General features: G+C 39.5%; 2 protein-coding genes across 2 annotated transcripts; one reads left to right on the top strand and one right to left on the bottom strand.

Moving 5' to 3' along the window:
• The first annotated feature begins 1,643 nt into the window (after positions 1–1,643).
• Positions 1,644–5,931, top strand: LOC117288595 (putative malate dehydrogenase 1B). The gene is made up of 4 exons (XM_033769512.1): positions 1,644–1,721; positions 2,575–2,687; positions 3,215–4,310; positions 4,978–5,931. The coding sequence occupies exons 1-4, from the start codon at positions 1,700–1,702 to the stop codon at positions 5,376–5,378; spliced, it is 1,632 nt and encodes a 543-aa protein (XP_033625403.1). The 5' UTR covers positions 1,644–1,699; the 3' UTR covers positions 5,379–5,931.
• A 2,462-nt stretch (positions 5,932–8,393) lies between these two features.
• On the bottom strand, positions 8,394–15,923 carry LOC117287981. The gene is made up of 8 exons (XM_033768647.1): positions 15,874–15,923; positions 15,168–15,356; positions 13,739–13,879; positions 12,176–13,451; positions 11,827–11,925; positions 11,599–11,672; positions 10,862–10,981; positions 8,394–10,667 (listed from the first exon to the last, which is right to left on the bottom strand). The coding sequence occupies exons 1-8, from the start codon at positions 15,921–15,923 to the stop codon at positions 9,677–9,679; spliced, it is 2,940 nt and encodes a 979-aa protein (XP_033624538.1). The 3' UTR covers positions 8,394–9,676.
• Between the last annotated feature and the right edge of the window lie 206 nt (positions 15,924–16,129).

Raw genomic sequence — 16,129 nt, forward strand, 5'->3', positions numbered from 1 at the left:
TAACAAGCAATGGAGAGCTTTTGATAGTATAAAACATTGTGAGAAATGGCTCCCTCTGAAGTAATGTTGTTTTCGAGAAAGAAGTAATTTTCCACGAATTTGATTGTGAGACCTCAGAATTGGATTTTGAGGGCCCGAAATCAAGCATCTGAAAGCACACAACTTCGTCGAGGATGATTTTTCTTCCATTATTATCTTGCAACTTTGACGACCAATTGAGTTCAAATTCTCCCAGGTTTGTTATTTTGTGCATATGTTGAGATACACCAAGTGAGAAGACTGGTCTTTGACAATTACCAAAGGTGTCCAGTGCCTTTGAATTCCATTTACAAGTTTGTATTCATAATATACAAAAACTTTTTATGATTAATTTGTGGAAAACAAAATTTTGTTCTCTATTAATTCTTAAATTGTCAAGTAAATTTTAATATTACGTTCAATTATTAAGCTTTTTGAACACCTGTACTGTGTTCTCACTTTTAAGGAAAATAAAGATACATGTTGTAAATACTTGTGTGCTTGGAAAGGTGGTATACAAAGAATATTTTACTGTGTCCATTAACATTTGGAACAATGCCTTAGAGTAATCATTGTAAAATTCGCCTCGTAAATGCTTACTATTTAATTCATGGTTAAATTTTTTTATTTTTTTTATTTTGAAGTTTACTTACATGCATGGTTATTTTTTTTTTTTGGGGGGGGGGTGTATGTGATGATTTTGACTTTCATTTGCCTCTGTGTCCACATTTTTGACACAAATTTTAGGAGTTTTCCTTATTGTCAAGTCGGTGACTAAATTTGTAGAGCAACTGTATACATTTCTTCTCTAAAAAAAATTGGAAAATAAAAATAGGTTTAGAAAAGCTGCCGGGAAAAAATGGTCTGAAATAGATTGAGAACAGAGAAAAAGAGTGGTCCTAGTGGATGCTTCTGCCACAATTTGAGGGGGGAGGGGGGGGGGGGCACACGAAACTCCAAAATTTGCTTTGATGCCCTGTACTATGGGATGGGCAGCATCAACAACACTGGGGGACGCGTCCGGACGCCTGCCCTTCAAGGCGAGTAGGACAATGCGAGCTCGCTGTGTGCAATACAGATAGACTTGATACAAAACATTGAAAAAGAAGAACACAATTAAATATGATAAAGAAACTAACAATGAAAAGAATTGTCAAAGTTGGCGTACAATAGTCGGGCAGTTGTAGAATTGTTGTCATCTCGCATTTATCAGCCGTGTTTTTTTGTGCTAGCAGATTTCATGAAGAAACACTTTGAGCGTGATGTAGGCCTATATCTGAGATGAGTCAATTTTTCACTTTGAGAACATCTTGGGAACTAAATACTGTTTTTGGCTGAAAAATGTAAATTTCATGAATTTTGGTATTATGAAAATTTGGCATTCCTCCCACCAGCTCCCTATGCTGTTCATAAATTTCTCGGAATTAGAATTCATCAAAAAGGCGCTGAAAATACAAGAATAACGCAATAATCCAGCCTGTGGCACCGTGTTTCCCCCTCCATGGACAAATTTATTATTGCGCGCGGCGTGCAGCCCCGATACCTCGACCACCCTATGAGAACGAGGTTGAAAAACACGGTGACACGAAATACTCGGGCTTATTTATAAATAGTTGGTGGTTCGTGGCACGTTCCTCCAGTGTACGTGTGTCTTGGCAACACACTACACATTGTCAACAACATGACGAAGTTGGTGATAGCAGGTAAGTTAAATACCGTAATTTTACACACTTTAGACACATCAGTGAAAATTTAAAGTTTTTATATCGATTAAATATGTATTAGGGCATAGTTGAACTGGTATAATTTGGTCGTCCTGTGTAAAATATCGCCTGAATCATTTGAAAAAGTTGCTAGCCCAATTTCCGGACATTACCTTTTTTCACAGTTTTCTGATAGATGAATAAATGGATCTTTTAAATACTACGGCTAAAACTACTTTGATTATTATTGACTTCAGTTTCTTAGTTGGTGATGGCCTGCCAAGGTAGTTTCCCCGTAGTTTCATTTATTTAAAATGTTTCATTTGTTAAAAAGTTAAATTAAAGTCATTTTGTTTGGGGTTTGGTGTGTGGCCGTGTGGGTGATTTGTGGCCTTTTAAATGATTTTTTAAAACTAATTTAATAATATATAGGGAAATAAAGTTTAGAAAATCATAAATGGTCTGATTTCCATCTTGTGACTATGGAGTCACAATATTCGTGATGCATATAGATAAATATACTACCCCATGTTTGGAATGACCCCATCATGCTGATCAAATCATGATGTCATTGACCAGCCAAACTGGGGGAGGGGGGAGTGGGGGAATTTTTGCATAAAACAACCAATGAAATATGCACCCCTCCGTCCGGCCATAGCCTTGCCAAATAATGACATTTTAAATCACGTAGAAGGCCTATAGTAATTCATTTTTTTTTTTCATTTTTTTTTTTTACATTTTTTTTATGGGGGCATTAGGGCTGTAGTTTTCTGTTTGTCAGTTCAGTTATTCTTTAAACAAATATTTTCTCAGTCTCACCTATAATTGTCTCTTTAATTCCCATTCTCAATAGGTCATGCTGATTGCCCCTACTATGCCCGGGCTGAACTTCTTGCGGATGATCTGAAGATCAATCTGCCCAGTTTTAGTGTCCACAAAATTGTCAAACATCCAAAAGAATGGGAGGTAAAAATTTAGGCTTGGCATTCATGGATTAATATTAAACAGTTTGTAAACTGTTTTTAAATTGGTGAGGTTTGCGGGAGCATCATGTGTGAATTTCTTTTGATTGAGTAGGTTCTGAAAAGAACCCGTGGTTGACAAGTCAACATTTCAATGAGTATGCTCTGATTTTCTTCAGGAGAATGCTGGACTTTGTTGCTTGATCCTGCTGAAGACGATCAGAGCATTGTGAATTTGTGATCGTCAAAACTTTGAGTTGTCAACCACTGGTTGTCTTCAGAACCAACACTGCTTTAAAGAGATTTACACATGGTGCACCTAGTTATCTTTCCACCATGCAAAGTTTAAAATCCCACTCTTTCAATTGTTTCTATATTACCAAAACATATCAAGTGTCTAAGTTCCAACGACCAGATCTTTTTTTTTATCCCAATGTCATGGCTACTGAATGCAAGAATTTCAGAGAGGTTAGTCAACTCAAAAGATGTTAAGATAATTTGTAATTTAATGATTTACTGTATTTTTTACAGCCGTGGCTTCAGCAGCTGTGTAAGAAGAATGGCTGGGGCCATCGCAAGTCTCCCATCGTATGGCGAGAGCTCATCGACCGAGGTGGGAAAGGCGTTCTCATCGGAGGCTCCAATGAATTCCAGGAGTACGCCAGCGGCTACTACGGGATCACATCCAAGCAGATGAGTACCGATATGACCAAGATTGCCGGCGAGAATATCGAGACTAAACTGCTCGTCGACGCCGAGGAAGAACACGAGAGAAGTCTGAGTAAGCCCCTGCATGTTTGCATCACCAACGCTGCAAGCCCTGTTGCGTACCACATGCTGCGTGAGATAGCTCAGGGTGACGTGCTCGGCAAGGGCACCGAGGTTTCCATAAAGCTACTGACAGAACCCGACTGTATCAAAACAGTTGAGGGTATGAAAATGGAAATGGAGGACTTGGCTTGCCCTCTCCTTCGTAACATCGTACTGACTACGGATGTGAAACATGCCTTCAAGGATGCGAGTGCCATCATCTTTTTGGATGAGATTGCGCAATCAGAGGATATGGAGAAGGCGGAGTGGCTGAGACAAAATGCTGAGGTGTACACAGAGTACGCTAAAGTATTGAACAATACGGCACTACCAGACGTCAAGGTGATTGTGGCCGGCACAGGTCCGCTGAACTTCAACGCTTTCATACTCGGACATTTCACCCCTTCCATTCTGAGACAGAATGTCGTAGCCCTAGCACGCCTTGAAGAGAATCATGCTAAGTCGGCCATCGCCAGACGCATCAAGGTCAAAACGGCCGGGGTCATGAACCTCGTGATCTGGGGCAACATTGGCGGAACAACGCACACCGATCTGAAGAAAGCAAAAGTGCGGGGTTGCGACGGCGCCATTTGGGGTCCGCCATTTTACTCTAGGCCAGTTGGTGAAATGGTCCATGATGACAAGTGGCTGCAAACGGAATACCTCGAGGGATTGAAGACATATAAGGAAACTATAGAGGGAGCCCTTAAACACCGCGCAGCATTCTCTGAAGCTCACTCTATCATTAGTCTTCTGACAGACTGGTGGAATGGCTCAAAGGGAGACAACTTGTATTCTCTTGGTGTCCTGTCTGAAGGTAAATTTTATTTATCTTTTTTTTCCACAAAACACTAATTCACAAAGATGTAGTCTCCACAAATTTTAAACAGGTATACTGGTGTAACAGCAGTAGCCAGGTGGAAAAATATGAAAAGAGAGAGACAGAAGTGTACAGTACCCGGAAAAACCAATGGATGAAGGATGTCTCCTTTTTCATTTGTTCATTTGTTGCCTTTTCTGTGTGCTTTTTTCCCTCTCTCTCTTTTCACTTATTTCTGCTTGATTGCTTTTGTTACACCAGTATACATGTTCATGTGTTGTGTTGCCATTTAGCGTTTGAGAAAGGCTAGAGTCAAAATGTCTGGCCATTTAATATTGTTTTCATGTACATACAATTTGACTTTTTTAGCTGAACATGTAAAGTGACACTATGGGCAAGTTAGATCAGCGACAGCGACCATTATTTTGTCAACCCTAGTCAATGTTCCATGGCTACCTTCCTATCTCATGAAATACCTCTTGTTTATCAGGCAAACATTGCTCAGAGATTGAAAGTTAGTCAACTATAGTCCCTAGGATGAGCTTGCTCTAGATTTGCTCTTCCAATAACTCATGCCTGCAAAATGAAGTTGTACAAATTCATATTTTGTGCACATTTTAAAGTTTTAATTTTACAAACAAAACTCAATTTGAACTTGATGCAGGTTGGTACGATCTCCCAGAAGGCATTGTGTTCTCCCTGCCCGTCAAGTTCCAGAAAGGAAACTGGGAGGTCGCTCAAGACATCAACATCAGCGAAGACGTCCACAAGACGCTCAAGTCGATTGCCGAGGAGCTCATTAAGGAGAAGGAAGTCATCTTCCCTCCTCCACGGGTCTCCCCGCCTCCTGGGGTAGAAGAGGTTAGTGATGAGAGCGAGAAGAAAGTGTTTGGAACGGACGAGATGGGAGAAGCAGGAAAGGAGAATGGAGAGATAAATGAGCAGAGTGGGGAGGGTGTGACGAAGGAGGATGGACCATTGTCTAAGATTCCTGAGGAGTCGGAGGTGGACAGTAAGGAAGGGGAGAAAACAACAGAAACAGAGAAATCAGGAGAAGAAGCCTAACTTGAAATTGTTCCTGCAAAAACAACAGGAAGGACTTATGAGGGCTATTGGTATTTTGTTGGATTACCTTTTAATTAACTTTTAAATGGATTAATCAATTAGGCTCCTTGACAGTATGAAATTTGAACCGGAATCGTCAGAACAAATTTGAGTGACCATGATATTGCATGCATAAGTCCTTTCTGTTAGCTCAACATAACGTTGTTTAATGCAGGCATGATACTCTGTTTTCCAATTTTATTTATTTTTTTCCTGAAAAAGTGTAACTCATAAGGCCTATTGCAGCCTGTACAGTGTTGGTCCATGGTAAATAAAAGGTAGGACAATTTTATGGAGTACAAACGGCTGACGACCTACAGGGAGATCAGCCTTTGTACTCAATAAAATTGTCCTTCTTTTTTCCAAGGACCAAATATCGCGCCTGATAATGTTACCTTTAAATTACTCCATTGTCTCCCAGTTCCATTACTCATCCATAGGTATTGCGTATTATATAACACCCAAGCAGATCCTTGCCATTTGATTGGAGGATTGTCCGTCACGTGATAGCAAATAAAAGTACCATTGCACGCTGAGTCACTCGCCGTGCTTGTTCGTTCCATCCGAAAAGTACCATTGCACGCTGGCACGCTGCCAGCGTGCAATGGTACTTTTCGGATGGAACGAAAAAGCTGAGTAAAAACATCACTGCGTGCGCGTGTCTTTGGTAACGCAGCAGGTGTTACTGCAAGAAGGCATAGTAAAATTACTAGCATTCGGCTTCTACAGTTGAAATTGTTTGTTTTGAAAGTTGTTTCTTTCAATCAAAATGACAAAGTTCTACGTGGATGTTATATAAAACAAATAATGAATGTTTTTCATTCGTGCAATGGTGCGAATATGTTCATTCGTTGAAAGCTGGAATGTTCCATTCAACTCGGCTCCGCCTCGTTGAATAGAACATTCCATCTTTCAACTCATGAACATATTCGCACCATTGCACTCATAAACATTCATTATGTGTATACTAATGCTTTTACATTTGGTCAGGTGCACATTGTTTTGATGATGATATCACAGTTGCATACTTTGTAACTGCTTTTTGTACACTTCTAGTTATAGTTTATAGACTTGGATTTATGGACAAGACCTTATTCAAACACATTTAATTTAATTTTTAAGAAGAAACAGTTCATGGATCATTTCTTAACCAACCTGCCTGATTATGAGTTGATATAACATGAGTTGATAATTAATACCATCTCCAATTGCTGTTATTAAATAATAATATTTGTAAATACATGTTCATGTACATCGATCTTCTCGGTTTAAAGTTATGATGAAGTTTCTGTACAAAAACAATATCAAGATCACTGAAACGTGATAAACTTTTTTTTTTTTTTTTCTTCGGCTTACAAAATTAAAGATTAATTTAATTGAACTTTTTTTGCATCAAATTTTTTTTTTTAATTAACTGATGTTGAAAATAATAATGATGTAAAACATTTATTTTGTAAAGATTTCTTCCATTAATAATACAAATACTTTCCTTCCATCCTGATAAAACTGTTTGACTCTTTCTCGGTTTTTTTGTTGGCTCACCAAACTTAAAAACCTCCTCGTGACAGGAGATTCCGCCAAGCCCCCCCCCCCCCCCCCCCCGCTGTCTCCCTCCCTGGAGATTCTGTCGATTTATTTGGAAGTTTCGCCTGGTAGCACCCTCTAGTGACCCGGCTACCTTCATCAATACTTGTTTTTAAAATATTAAATTACCGCGGGAAGCAATTTTTTTCGTACCACACGCTGGCCACGGGGTCAGCAGTGAAGGGATCCGGGAAAGCGCCAATACCTTATGCGTGTATGCGATGGCCAGCGTGTGGTACGAAACAAAAAAATTGCCCACGGGAAGGGGGAGGGTGGGGGCGGTGTTTCCGGTGACCACAATGTGGGACAACCCCCTACGACATCGGCAGCCAAATGAAATGGACGGCAGATTTCATTGGGCCTTGTCACACGAGGCAACTTGGGAGCAACCAATAAATTGCAGTGCATTCCACACAACCACTTGGGTAGAACATGAGTTATATTTCAAACAATATGTGGGTCGATCCCCAATAATTATGTGAACCTTCAAATAATGTGAATGTTAATTTCTTGTATGGAGACACAGTAGTTGCCTCTGTAGATTGCCTCGTGTTACACGACCCTTATCTCATATCAGCAATCAATACCGTCACCGGCTTGCTAAAGGACACCAACAAATATCATTACTTAATCGCCAATAAAACAATCATTGACTGGAACACCTGGAAGAAAATGTCGTTCAAGCTGAGTCAGTGGACTCCTTCAAATCCCTTCTTCGTCGCAGTCCTCTCTCCTCCAAATAAATCTATAAGTACACCCTCTCTCTCACCCGTTGCCAGTTTTGGTCTCTAGTGCGACGTACACATTCAGGAGACAGATACAGATACTGGGATGGATTTCACAAAGATAGTCCAAACTTAGGACTAGTCCTAGGCAATGCTAAGAGATAGGACCAGTCCTAATAGGATGAGTTACAAGTAGGTGGGGCTTAGGGAAGGAAAATGGGCTTACAGCGTTGTTGCGATGTTGGTTAGAGGGAGGGCAGGGGCCAATTTCACAGAGCTGCTTAAGCAAAAAAAATTGCTTAAGCACGAAAATAGCTCACCTAATTTACACCTGGCCAAAATTGCATGGCATATACATTGCTTGTGGCTGTATTTAGCTGTTGTTCACTTAGCATAACAATTGAGTAGAGTCTTGGCCGGTAATCTGATTTTACTAAGCAAGGATTTTTTTGCTTAAGCAAAATGTTGTGCTTAAGTAGCTCTATGAAATTGGGCCCAGATCAGTGGAATGGATTCGAAGGTCCGGTAGCATGTAATTATTTCAATGTTCAGTTTGGTGATTTAAAATACTATCTACCTCGTTTGAAAAAACACCCACCAAACCAGTTTAACTAGGATTTCTAAAGAATAATGACAAAGGGAACATTTTTAAAATATTTTATGTTATTTATTATTTTCTTGTATTTTTTTTTTCTTGTAAAAAACCCCGATCCATAGCAAAAATTTGGGAATCTAAACCAAGTTGTGAGACTCTAAACCCGGGTAACCCTTTTGGAAACAATTTTTTATTGATAGTGAACATTATTTTGCAGATAATCTAAACGTTACTTTTTGGTTTTTGGTTTTAATAATTAAAATTAATGATTTTCTATTAATTTATTGGTAACAATCGATCCATGGCGAAATTTGTCAAAGCTTAACCAGGTTGTGACAGTTAAAACCCAAGTAAAACTTTTAAAAGTAAAATTGAGAGTGAACATTATTTTGCAGACAATCCAAACGTTATACTCTATCATGTAATTATAGCTTTTTCAAATATTCTTCAAACTTTTTCGTCAATAGACGTGTGTAATATTTGTTTTCCTTTCTTAAAATTTTGCTTATGGGGCCGATTTTACAAACAGCTAAGATTGATCTTAACATGTGTACCAATTATAAGTGCTGAGCAGAGTGTGTTTTCACAATGCAGGTCACCATTGACAACACAATCATGTTAAGATGAATCTTAGTGTTTTGCGAAATCGACTCCATCAGCTGGCCAACAAAACGGCGCCGTTTGCGCGTTATGCAGAACCACGAAATTTGACCCAAGGTTGAATGGACAATTTGAACGATTTATTAAACACCGGGTAAACTTTTTTAGAAATAAATTTAAAGTGAACATTATTTTGCAGATAATCCAAATTAATATGAATGCAATCCTGTGATTGTAGCTTTTTTCTGATCAGCAACTTTTACCATCAACTTGTCAAAAGCTTTTTTGTTAAAATAATTCACCAGGTAACCGTTTTCACAAAGAGCTAAGATTGATCTTAAGATGTGTGTTAATCTCAGTTGAGTGCTAAGCAAAGTGTGTTTTCACAATGAAAACCCCCATTGACAACACATGTTAACATGAATCTTAGTTTTTTGTGTGAAATCGAATCCAGCTGGAACCACAAAACAACACCGTTTGGCTGAACCGAGGTTGTTCAAATGAAAGAAACATCATCAAACTTGTATAGCTCAGTGACACAGCACAAACAATTTGATAACATTATACAAATTTAAGCCCAGTTCCTTTGCGAACGCGATACGAGTTTTAACGTCACAGCTCCGTATTTGCTGCGAATATTTCGCAGGATTGAGTTGTCCACAAGTCAACTCTTCCGAATTATTTCGAATTTGTGACGTCAACATTCGTATCACTTTCACAGAATGGGCCTAAGGAATTGTGAAAGTGTTTATACATCAAGCCTGCTCCGGACTTCTTGAGTCACAACTCAGTGACTGCTCATCAGGAGACTCGCCCTCAACAACATTCTGGTATAAAGCTTCAAGCTCATTAATGATTTCAGGCAGAGATGGTCGATCGTTCGGATCGTCAACAGCACATCTGACACCAATCTCGTAGATTTCAGCGAGTTCGTCTTTTTGAGCAGCTTCCTTGGAGCTGACCAACAGCGCCCCCATGCTGTAGATGTCTGTTTCGATCGACATGGGGAAGCCTTCGATGATCTCGGGTGCGATCTGAGGACAGAGTGTTCGACAGTACCATTTCTCCTTGTCGTTGTAGCTTGTCAACGGAGGTGGGGTGTCGATTCGGACGGCACTGCCGAGGTCAATGATCTTAGCTGACCATCTGTTGGAGATTGGGTCGTGTACAACCATGATGTTCCCACCGTGTAGATCGCAATGTATCCACCCTGCTGCGTGTAACGCTTGTAACCCATGGGAAATCTGCAGACTGATCCGGGTCCAGTCTAACTTAGTCAAGTTGAACGGACCCATTACGGCGGCAACCAGATTGATAGAAGTCTTGGTCACAGGATCTCCAATGAACTCAGTCGCGAAGGTAGTCTGGTCGACGATGCCGATGAACTTGGGAAACTGCTCGTGGTGATGCATGGCTACCATGGGTCGGATCTCAGACAGCATTACCTTGTAAGCTTTCATCTGATTCTTGACATCCTTCAGTCGTTTCAGCGCCACGAGGAGACCGTCTGATTTTCTCCGCATGAGGTGTACGTCACCGTACGCGCCACTTCCGAGGATGATGGGTTTTCCACGGGATGTTTTCACTCTCTCCAAGTCGGATTCCGCGAGTACGGGAATGAAGGCACATTCAGCGGGCATGGGTGGCGGGAGAAGAGACTTCCCCGGTCCCGCAAAGTGAAATGCCGATGGTGGTCGTTTTGACTTTTTGTAAAAGACCTGCTCGTCGTAAAGAGGTGACTGTTTTCTGAAGAGACAAAATATAAACATATTTTTCATTACTAAAAGGAAACCAAAAATTGTTACTTTTTTTTTATTTTTACGTAATTGTATGCTAAAAAATTGGTACATCACTCGAAAACACAAAACCTGCATTTACGAATATCACAATCATGTAACAGCCGTATACACGCTAACAAAATACACACGTGATTTTTGTACCTTTTAGGACCGTTGATTGGTTGACGAGGGGACGGAGGAGCTTGTGATTGGCCAGCTGCAGCTACCTGTTCTAACCCCATAGCTTGCATCCATTGTGGCTCAGAATCACCATTCAATTCACTAGAATATTCAATTTAAAATTTAGATTTTAGTACATTTTGCAGGGGCGAAGTGTACCCATCGTCCATCGTGTACATACCACTTTACAAGAAGTCTAACTAGATCCACATGCATCCACCAACAAAGCATAAACCATTGTCCAAATTCGTTGTGTTGTCATTAGCCTACAATCCCTGCCAAAAACATATGGGTTTATTAGATTTGGCATCCGTAAATCTTTGTTTTCCCAAAACACTAAATTACAAAATATAAAACACTATGGTATCGAATGGTCATTCTAATGTGGTGATAACTATCCCCCCCCCAAAAAAAAAATGATTGTTGACAATTTTATTATGTTTTCGAAGAACGTGTAAATGCACTGCAAAGATGGCATTTCGTTTAGAAAACAGTAAACTTTGTTTCCTTTCTAGTGAAAGTTTATTCCTTTGAAACACCCTCACCCCCCCCCCCCCAAAAAAAAAAAAATAAATAAATAAAAAATAGATAGCCAAAACATTTGAAATGATACCTCAAACTTGGCCAAAAACATAGGGATAAAGACAGGACACCAGTCTTAATAAAGACAAATAAACTTTGTTTTCAAAAGAAGGATCAAAAAGTGCAATCAAATTTACCTGTCAGTTTCCCTCATGGCTTGAACCCTCCCCATCACATCATGGAATGTGTTTTGCTCATCTTCACCCAATTCCTGTAGAAAACAAATTTTTCAAAGCAAAACCCCATTATCATTAACCATTATTGTTAATAATAATGTAATCAAACCAATCAATCGGAATCAAATCAATCAAAGTTGACTCTTAAAGAAAGTTCAAAGTTGTTTTATTTACTGAGGAAAATCTTACCAAACTCTTTTCTTCATCTTTTTGTGCTACCATTGGGTTAGGACTGGCTGCCGTCTGCCCAGCAACGTGGGATGTGCTTTGCTCTACTTCACTTACTTCCTGAAAATCCACAAACGAAACACCATTATTTTTTGCTTTACCATAATTATTATCAAACCAATCAATCGGAATAAAATCAATCAAAACTGAGTCTTATATTTTCTCTGCCTAAAATAGCGATATTTATTGGTTACTCCTTTAAACAAATATTGTCTGTACTGTTTTCATGGAGTATGGAAATAACTGTAAGATTGAATTGAAATTGAATTGAAGAAGGTTACAAATTTTGAGGTTTTCAGGGAAATCTTACCAAATTTTTTTCCTCTTCTGTTTGTGCTTCCAATGGGTCAGAACTGGCTGCCGTGTGTCCAGTAGCTCCATCAAGTTCGGCAGTCGAACTCAGAGCTCCATCGTTGCTTGCAATTGGAGAGGGTGTGTCCATGCTAAGTTGCTGTACCGGTGCCTTTTTCTCCTGAGGCTTTTCCTTCTTTTCAGTGGAGCTCTGAAGAAGTTCTTGTAGCTCCGGACATTTCTTATCTACCGGTTCAACCAGCTCGTTCCTCCAAGCCCCATCTGGCTTGACCACACTCGAGCAACAGGCACCTTCAACTTCATAAGAATCTTCTTCTTCAGAAAGGAGACCTTTCGTTTGTGAAGTTTCCTGATTCTCCTGTAGAAGAAGCTGCTCTTCTGCTCCCTGATTTGATGCTGATTGCCCGTTATCGACTTCTTCTGCCAATTCTTGAGGGTCCTGCTCCAAGGGTAACGGTGTCTCAACAGCACGGCCATTAGGATTATCTTGGACATCGAGGGTCAAAGTTGGAGCTTGATAATTCACCAGTTGCTCTTCCTCTACTTCAAAGAGACTTTCTCCTCCCTTGGCTTCGTCTTGCTGGTTATTTGCTGCCTTCATCTCTTCTTGATACTCTAGGACATTCTCACCTCTCAAGAAAATCTTCTCTTCCTCAATATCTCCCTGTGAGTCTTCTCCAACATCTACTCCAACCACTTGCAGTTGGACCACGTCCAGAGGGTGTGAAGGTGCTTCTGGACTCTCAAAAACATTCCCTTCTGAGGTTGATTGATGTTGCTCTATGGTCTTCTCAGACTCTTCATCACCTTCTCCTCGCATCCCTTCTTGGCTTCTTGAGATTTCCTCGTGAACCTCGTCAAGATGATGCGAAGGTGATTCTGGGCTCTCAGAAACATCTCCTTCTGAGGTTGATTGATGTTGCTCTAAGGTCTTCTCGGATTTTTCATCACCTCCTCCTCGCATCCCTTCTCTGCTTCTTGAGATTTCCTCTCCAGTATTCAGGAAGGAGGAGGCCAGATGGTCACTTTCATTCCCATCCGATGGTGGGTTCTTTGCATGAGAGGACTCCTCCTTGCGGTCACCAATACTTGATGGCAAGATGTCGGGATGTGCCCAACCTTTTTGCTGATTGCCTCCAAGTGGGCTGACTGATGGAGGTTTCTTCATCAGGGATGGGTGAGTGGGACTATCTCCATCTGCTGATGGAATCACGCCACCAACGTCTGACAGAGGGCAGGTGAGATGGCGAACCAAACTGGTTCGATCTTTGATACTGTAAGGATAAAAAAAAATAAAAAATGAAATTGTCGAGACAGTCGAGAAAACAGCATCCGAAAATGCCAAATAACTGTTGCTTATTCTTAATGCGACAATGGGAATAAATTTATATACATACGTGCAACATATAGAGACAAAGCATGAACCCCCTTATGTACACATTTCCATTTTTTTTTCTTGATTTTTTTTCTTCATGAAACCGTCCCCCAGCAGTGGATGGAAACTGCTTTTTGTCAGAGACCAATATTAAGGTTTAATCTTCTAAGTAGAATAACAACTTACCCAGTATCCGGGGGTTGATTCTTGACATCAACCCAACGTGGATCGAAATCCAGTTCCCATCTTTCGATGAATCCTTTTGACATCGAGGTGTCCGGATTCAGTATGGTACTCATAGGCCTATCTCTCGGTCCAACCAACAAACTAAACAAGAACAAAATGAAAGCAAAAAAATAAGCACAATCTGAACCGCGTAACTCTTGGTTTCAAGACTGGACACTAGTGGTAACTGTCAAAGACCAGTATTCTCACTTGCTGTATCTCAACGTATGCATAAAATAACAAACCTGTGAAAATTTGAACTCCATCGGTCATCGAAGTTGCGAGATAATAATGAAAGAAAAAACACCCTTGTCACACAAAGTTGTGTGCTTTCAGATGCTTGATTTCGAGACCTCAATTCTAAATCTGAGGTCTCGAAATCAAATTCGTGGAAAATTTGTTCTTTATCGAAAACTACGTTACTTCAGAGGGAGCAGTTTCTCACAATGTTTTATACCATCAACAGCTCCCCATTACTCGTTACCAAGTAAGGTTTTATGCTCATAATTTTTTTGAGTAATTACCAAGTGTCCACTGTCTTTAAAGGTATGGTACATTTTGTAATTGTCAAAGACCATGTATCCACACCTGGTTTATCTCAAAATTATGCACAAATAAAAAACACCTTTGAAAATGTTTGCTTAGGGCCTAATTGGTATTCAAATCTGCAAGAATTGTGAAATATAAAACACCAATGTTGAATAAAATTGTGTGCCTTCAGAAGCATGAGAATATAAAGGTTTAATATATGAAGCCTTTCTCATGCATCTGAAGGCAAACAAATGGTTGGGGTGAAAATATAACCTTTTTCTTCAAAACTGCTTTTGTATTATCTAGTGCTTTCTATTAAAGCAAGGTTCACGTTTAAAATTGTATGTAATTTGTTTTCAATTAAATGCCCAGCGAATGAGCCAAACGTGCACAGTGAAAACCGCGTTTGCTTATTTGTTTTTTTGAGCGACACGGTGTTTGTTTGTTTGCTGACATTGTTAAACTTGTTTTAATTTTAATTCAAATCGACATTTGTTTCATTTTTAGTTTAGTATGAACACAAGTTCAAGTTAATATTTATAGTTTGTGCTAAGACACTCGATAACAATCACATGATAAGAAGAATTACAAGATTACCCAGGGGAAATAAGTAACAATAATATTGAAAATATGTATCAAATAATAATGACATCATGCACAAAATGGAAAGTAACTTTCTGTGTTATAGGATTCGGACAATGCAATTTCTAATTCCAACTTTATAATGTTGAATTGAACAATACGCATAAAATAATCCAAAACATACTGGTATTACAATCTCCTGTTCCCAAATCATCTTTCTGGATCTAGGCACACACACTTTTTTATCAATTCAAACTTGTCTGTGTTTTTTCCTCACCTGAAAAGTTCCATGGCGACTTTCGACAGTAGCATCTTCGGGAGCTGAGGCCGATGGTTTGCCTCCTCACTGCTACCCGGGATAAGTGGCCAATCCACGGCATGGTGTTGGTTGCCGGTGGCCTGGCCAACAAGTGGGACTTGCGGGACAGTCCGCAGGAGCGAGCCGTATCTACGATAAGGGCGCTCACTGAGTATCGAAACAAAATATACTACTTCAGGTATTTCACACAAAATGTTTAACAAACACATTGTGTATTAAAAAAATATAAATATACTCGTGTGTTTGCTTGCTATGACTATGAAAGAGAAGAAATGTATTTTATCGTTGGCAGGGGTCTGGTTTTCGAGTCTTAAGATGACAGTTTATACTTTTGTGTAACCTTGACAGCCACTTTCCAACTTGTAATCGTTGTATATTTCTAAAGATTTAATAAATAAATAAATAAATAAATACATAAAAAACGCTTGATAGGTGAATTTGAATTTACGGAAGGAAAAACAGCCACACAAACAAAATTAGTATGAATTATTTATAATCGAGACAGCCAAGATGTCAAATGAATTGTATTCGTTTAGCTTGTAGACCTAGAAATGAACTTAATATACTATCAAGTGAAGTAGTGAATCAGAAGGGACTTCAATACATTTTTATATCTGAATATGCATAGTATTTGAGGTAGATTATTTTTTTGTAATCAACTTACCAGTTCTTCACCGCTTGAAGCTTAAAATTGGTACGTAGTACAGTAATCATGATTTCAAATCTTGATAGTTCACAATTGAACACTCGTCAAAAACTTTCGCTGGAAAACTCCAAACTCAAGTATCACGAAATCCTTGTTAACACAATGAAGTCTCAACAAGCACTGAGCATTAAACACACGGTATACCGTTGCCTGTGTATTTTTTACAGCAACGTGGCAACAGAATATTTCTAAATAGCGCGCGATTCCATTTTTC

The sequence above is a fragment of the Asterias rubens genome, chromosome 3 (genome assembly GCF_902459465.1).
Source record: "Asterias rubens chromosome 3, eAstRub1.3, whole genome shotgun sequence".
NCBI classification, from domain to species: domain Eukaryota; kingdom Metazoa; phylum Echinodermata; class Asteroidea; order Forcipulatida; family Asteriidae; genus Asterias; species Asterias rubens.

Coding starts and splice junctions, on each gene's coding strand:
- LOC117287981 (XM_033768647.1), bottom strand. CDS start 15,923: ATGATTACTGTACTACGTACCAATTTTAAGCTTCAAGCGGTGAAGAAC. Junction 13,452..13,738: donor AATCAACCCCCGGATACTGG/GTAAGTTGTTAT, acceptor TTATCCTTACAG/TATCAAAGATCGAACCAGTT. Junction 11,926..12,175: donor CAGAAGAGGAAAAAAATTTG/GTAAGATTTCCC, acceptor GTGGATTTTCAG/GAAGTAAGTGAAGTAGAGCA.
- LOC117288595 (XM_033769512.1), top strand. CDS start 1,700: ATGACGAAGTTGGTGATAGCAG. Junction 2,688..3,214: donor AACATCCAAAAGAATGGGAG/GTAAAAATTTAG, acceptor TATTTTTTACAG/CCGTGGCTTCAGCAGCTGTG. Junction 4,311..4,977: donor TCTTGGTGTCCTGTCTGAAG/GTAAATTTTATT, acceptor AACTTGATGCAG/GTTGGTACGATCTCCCAGAA.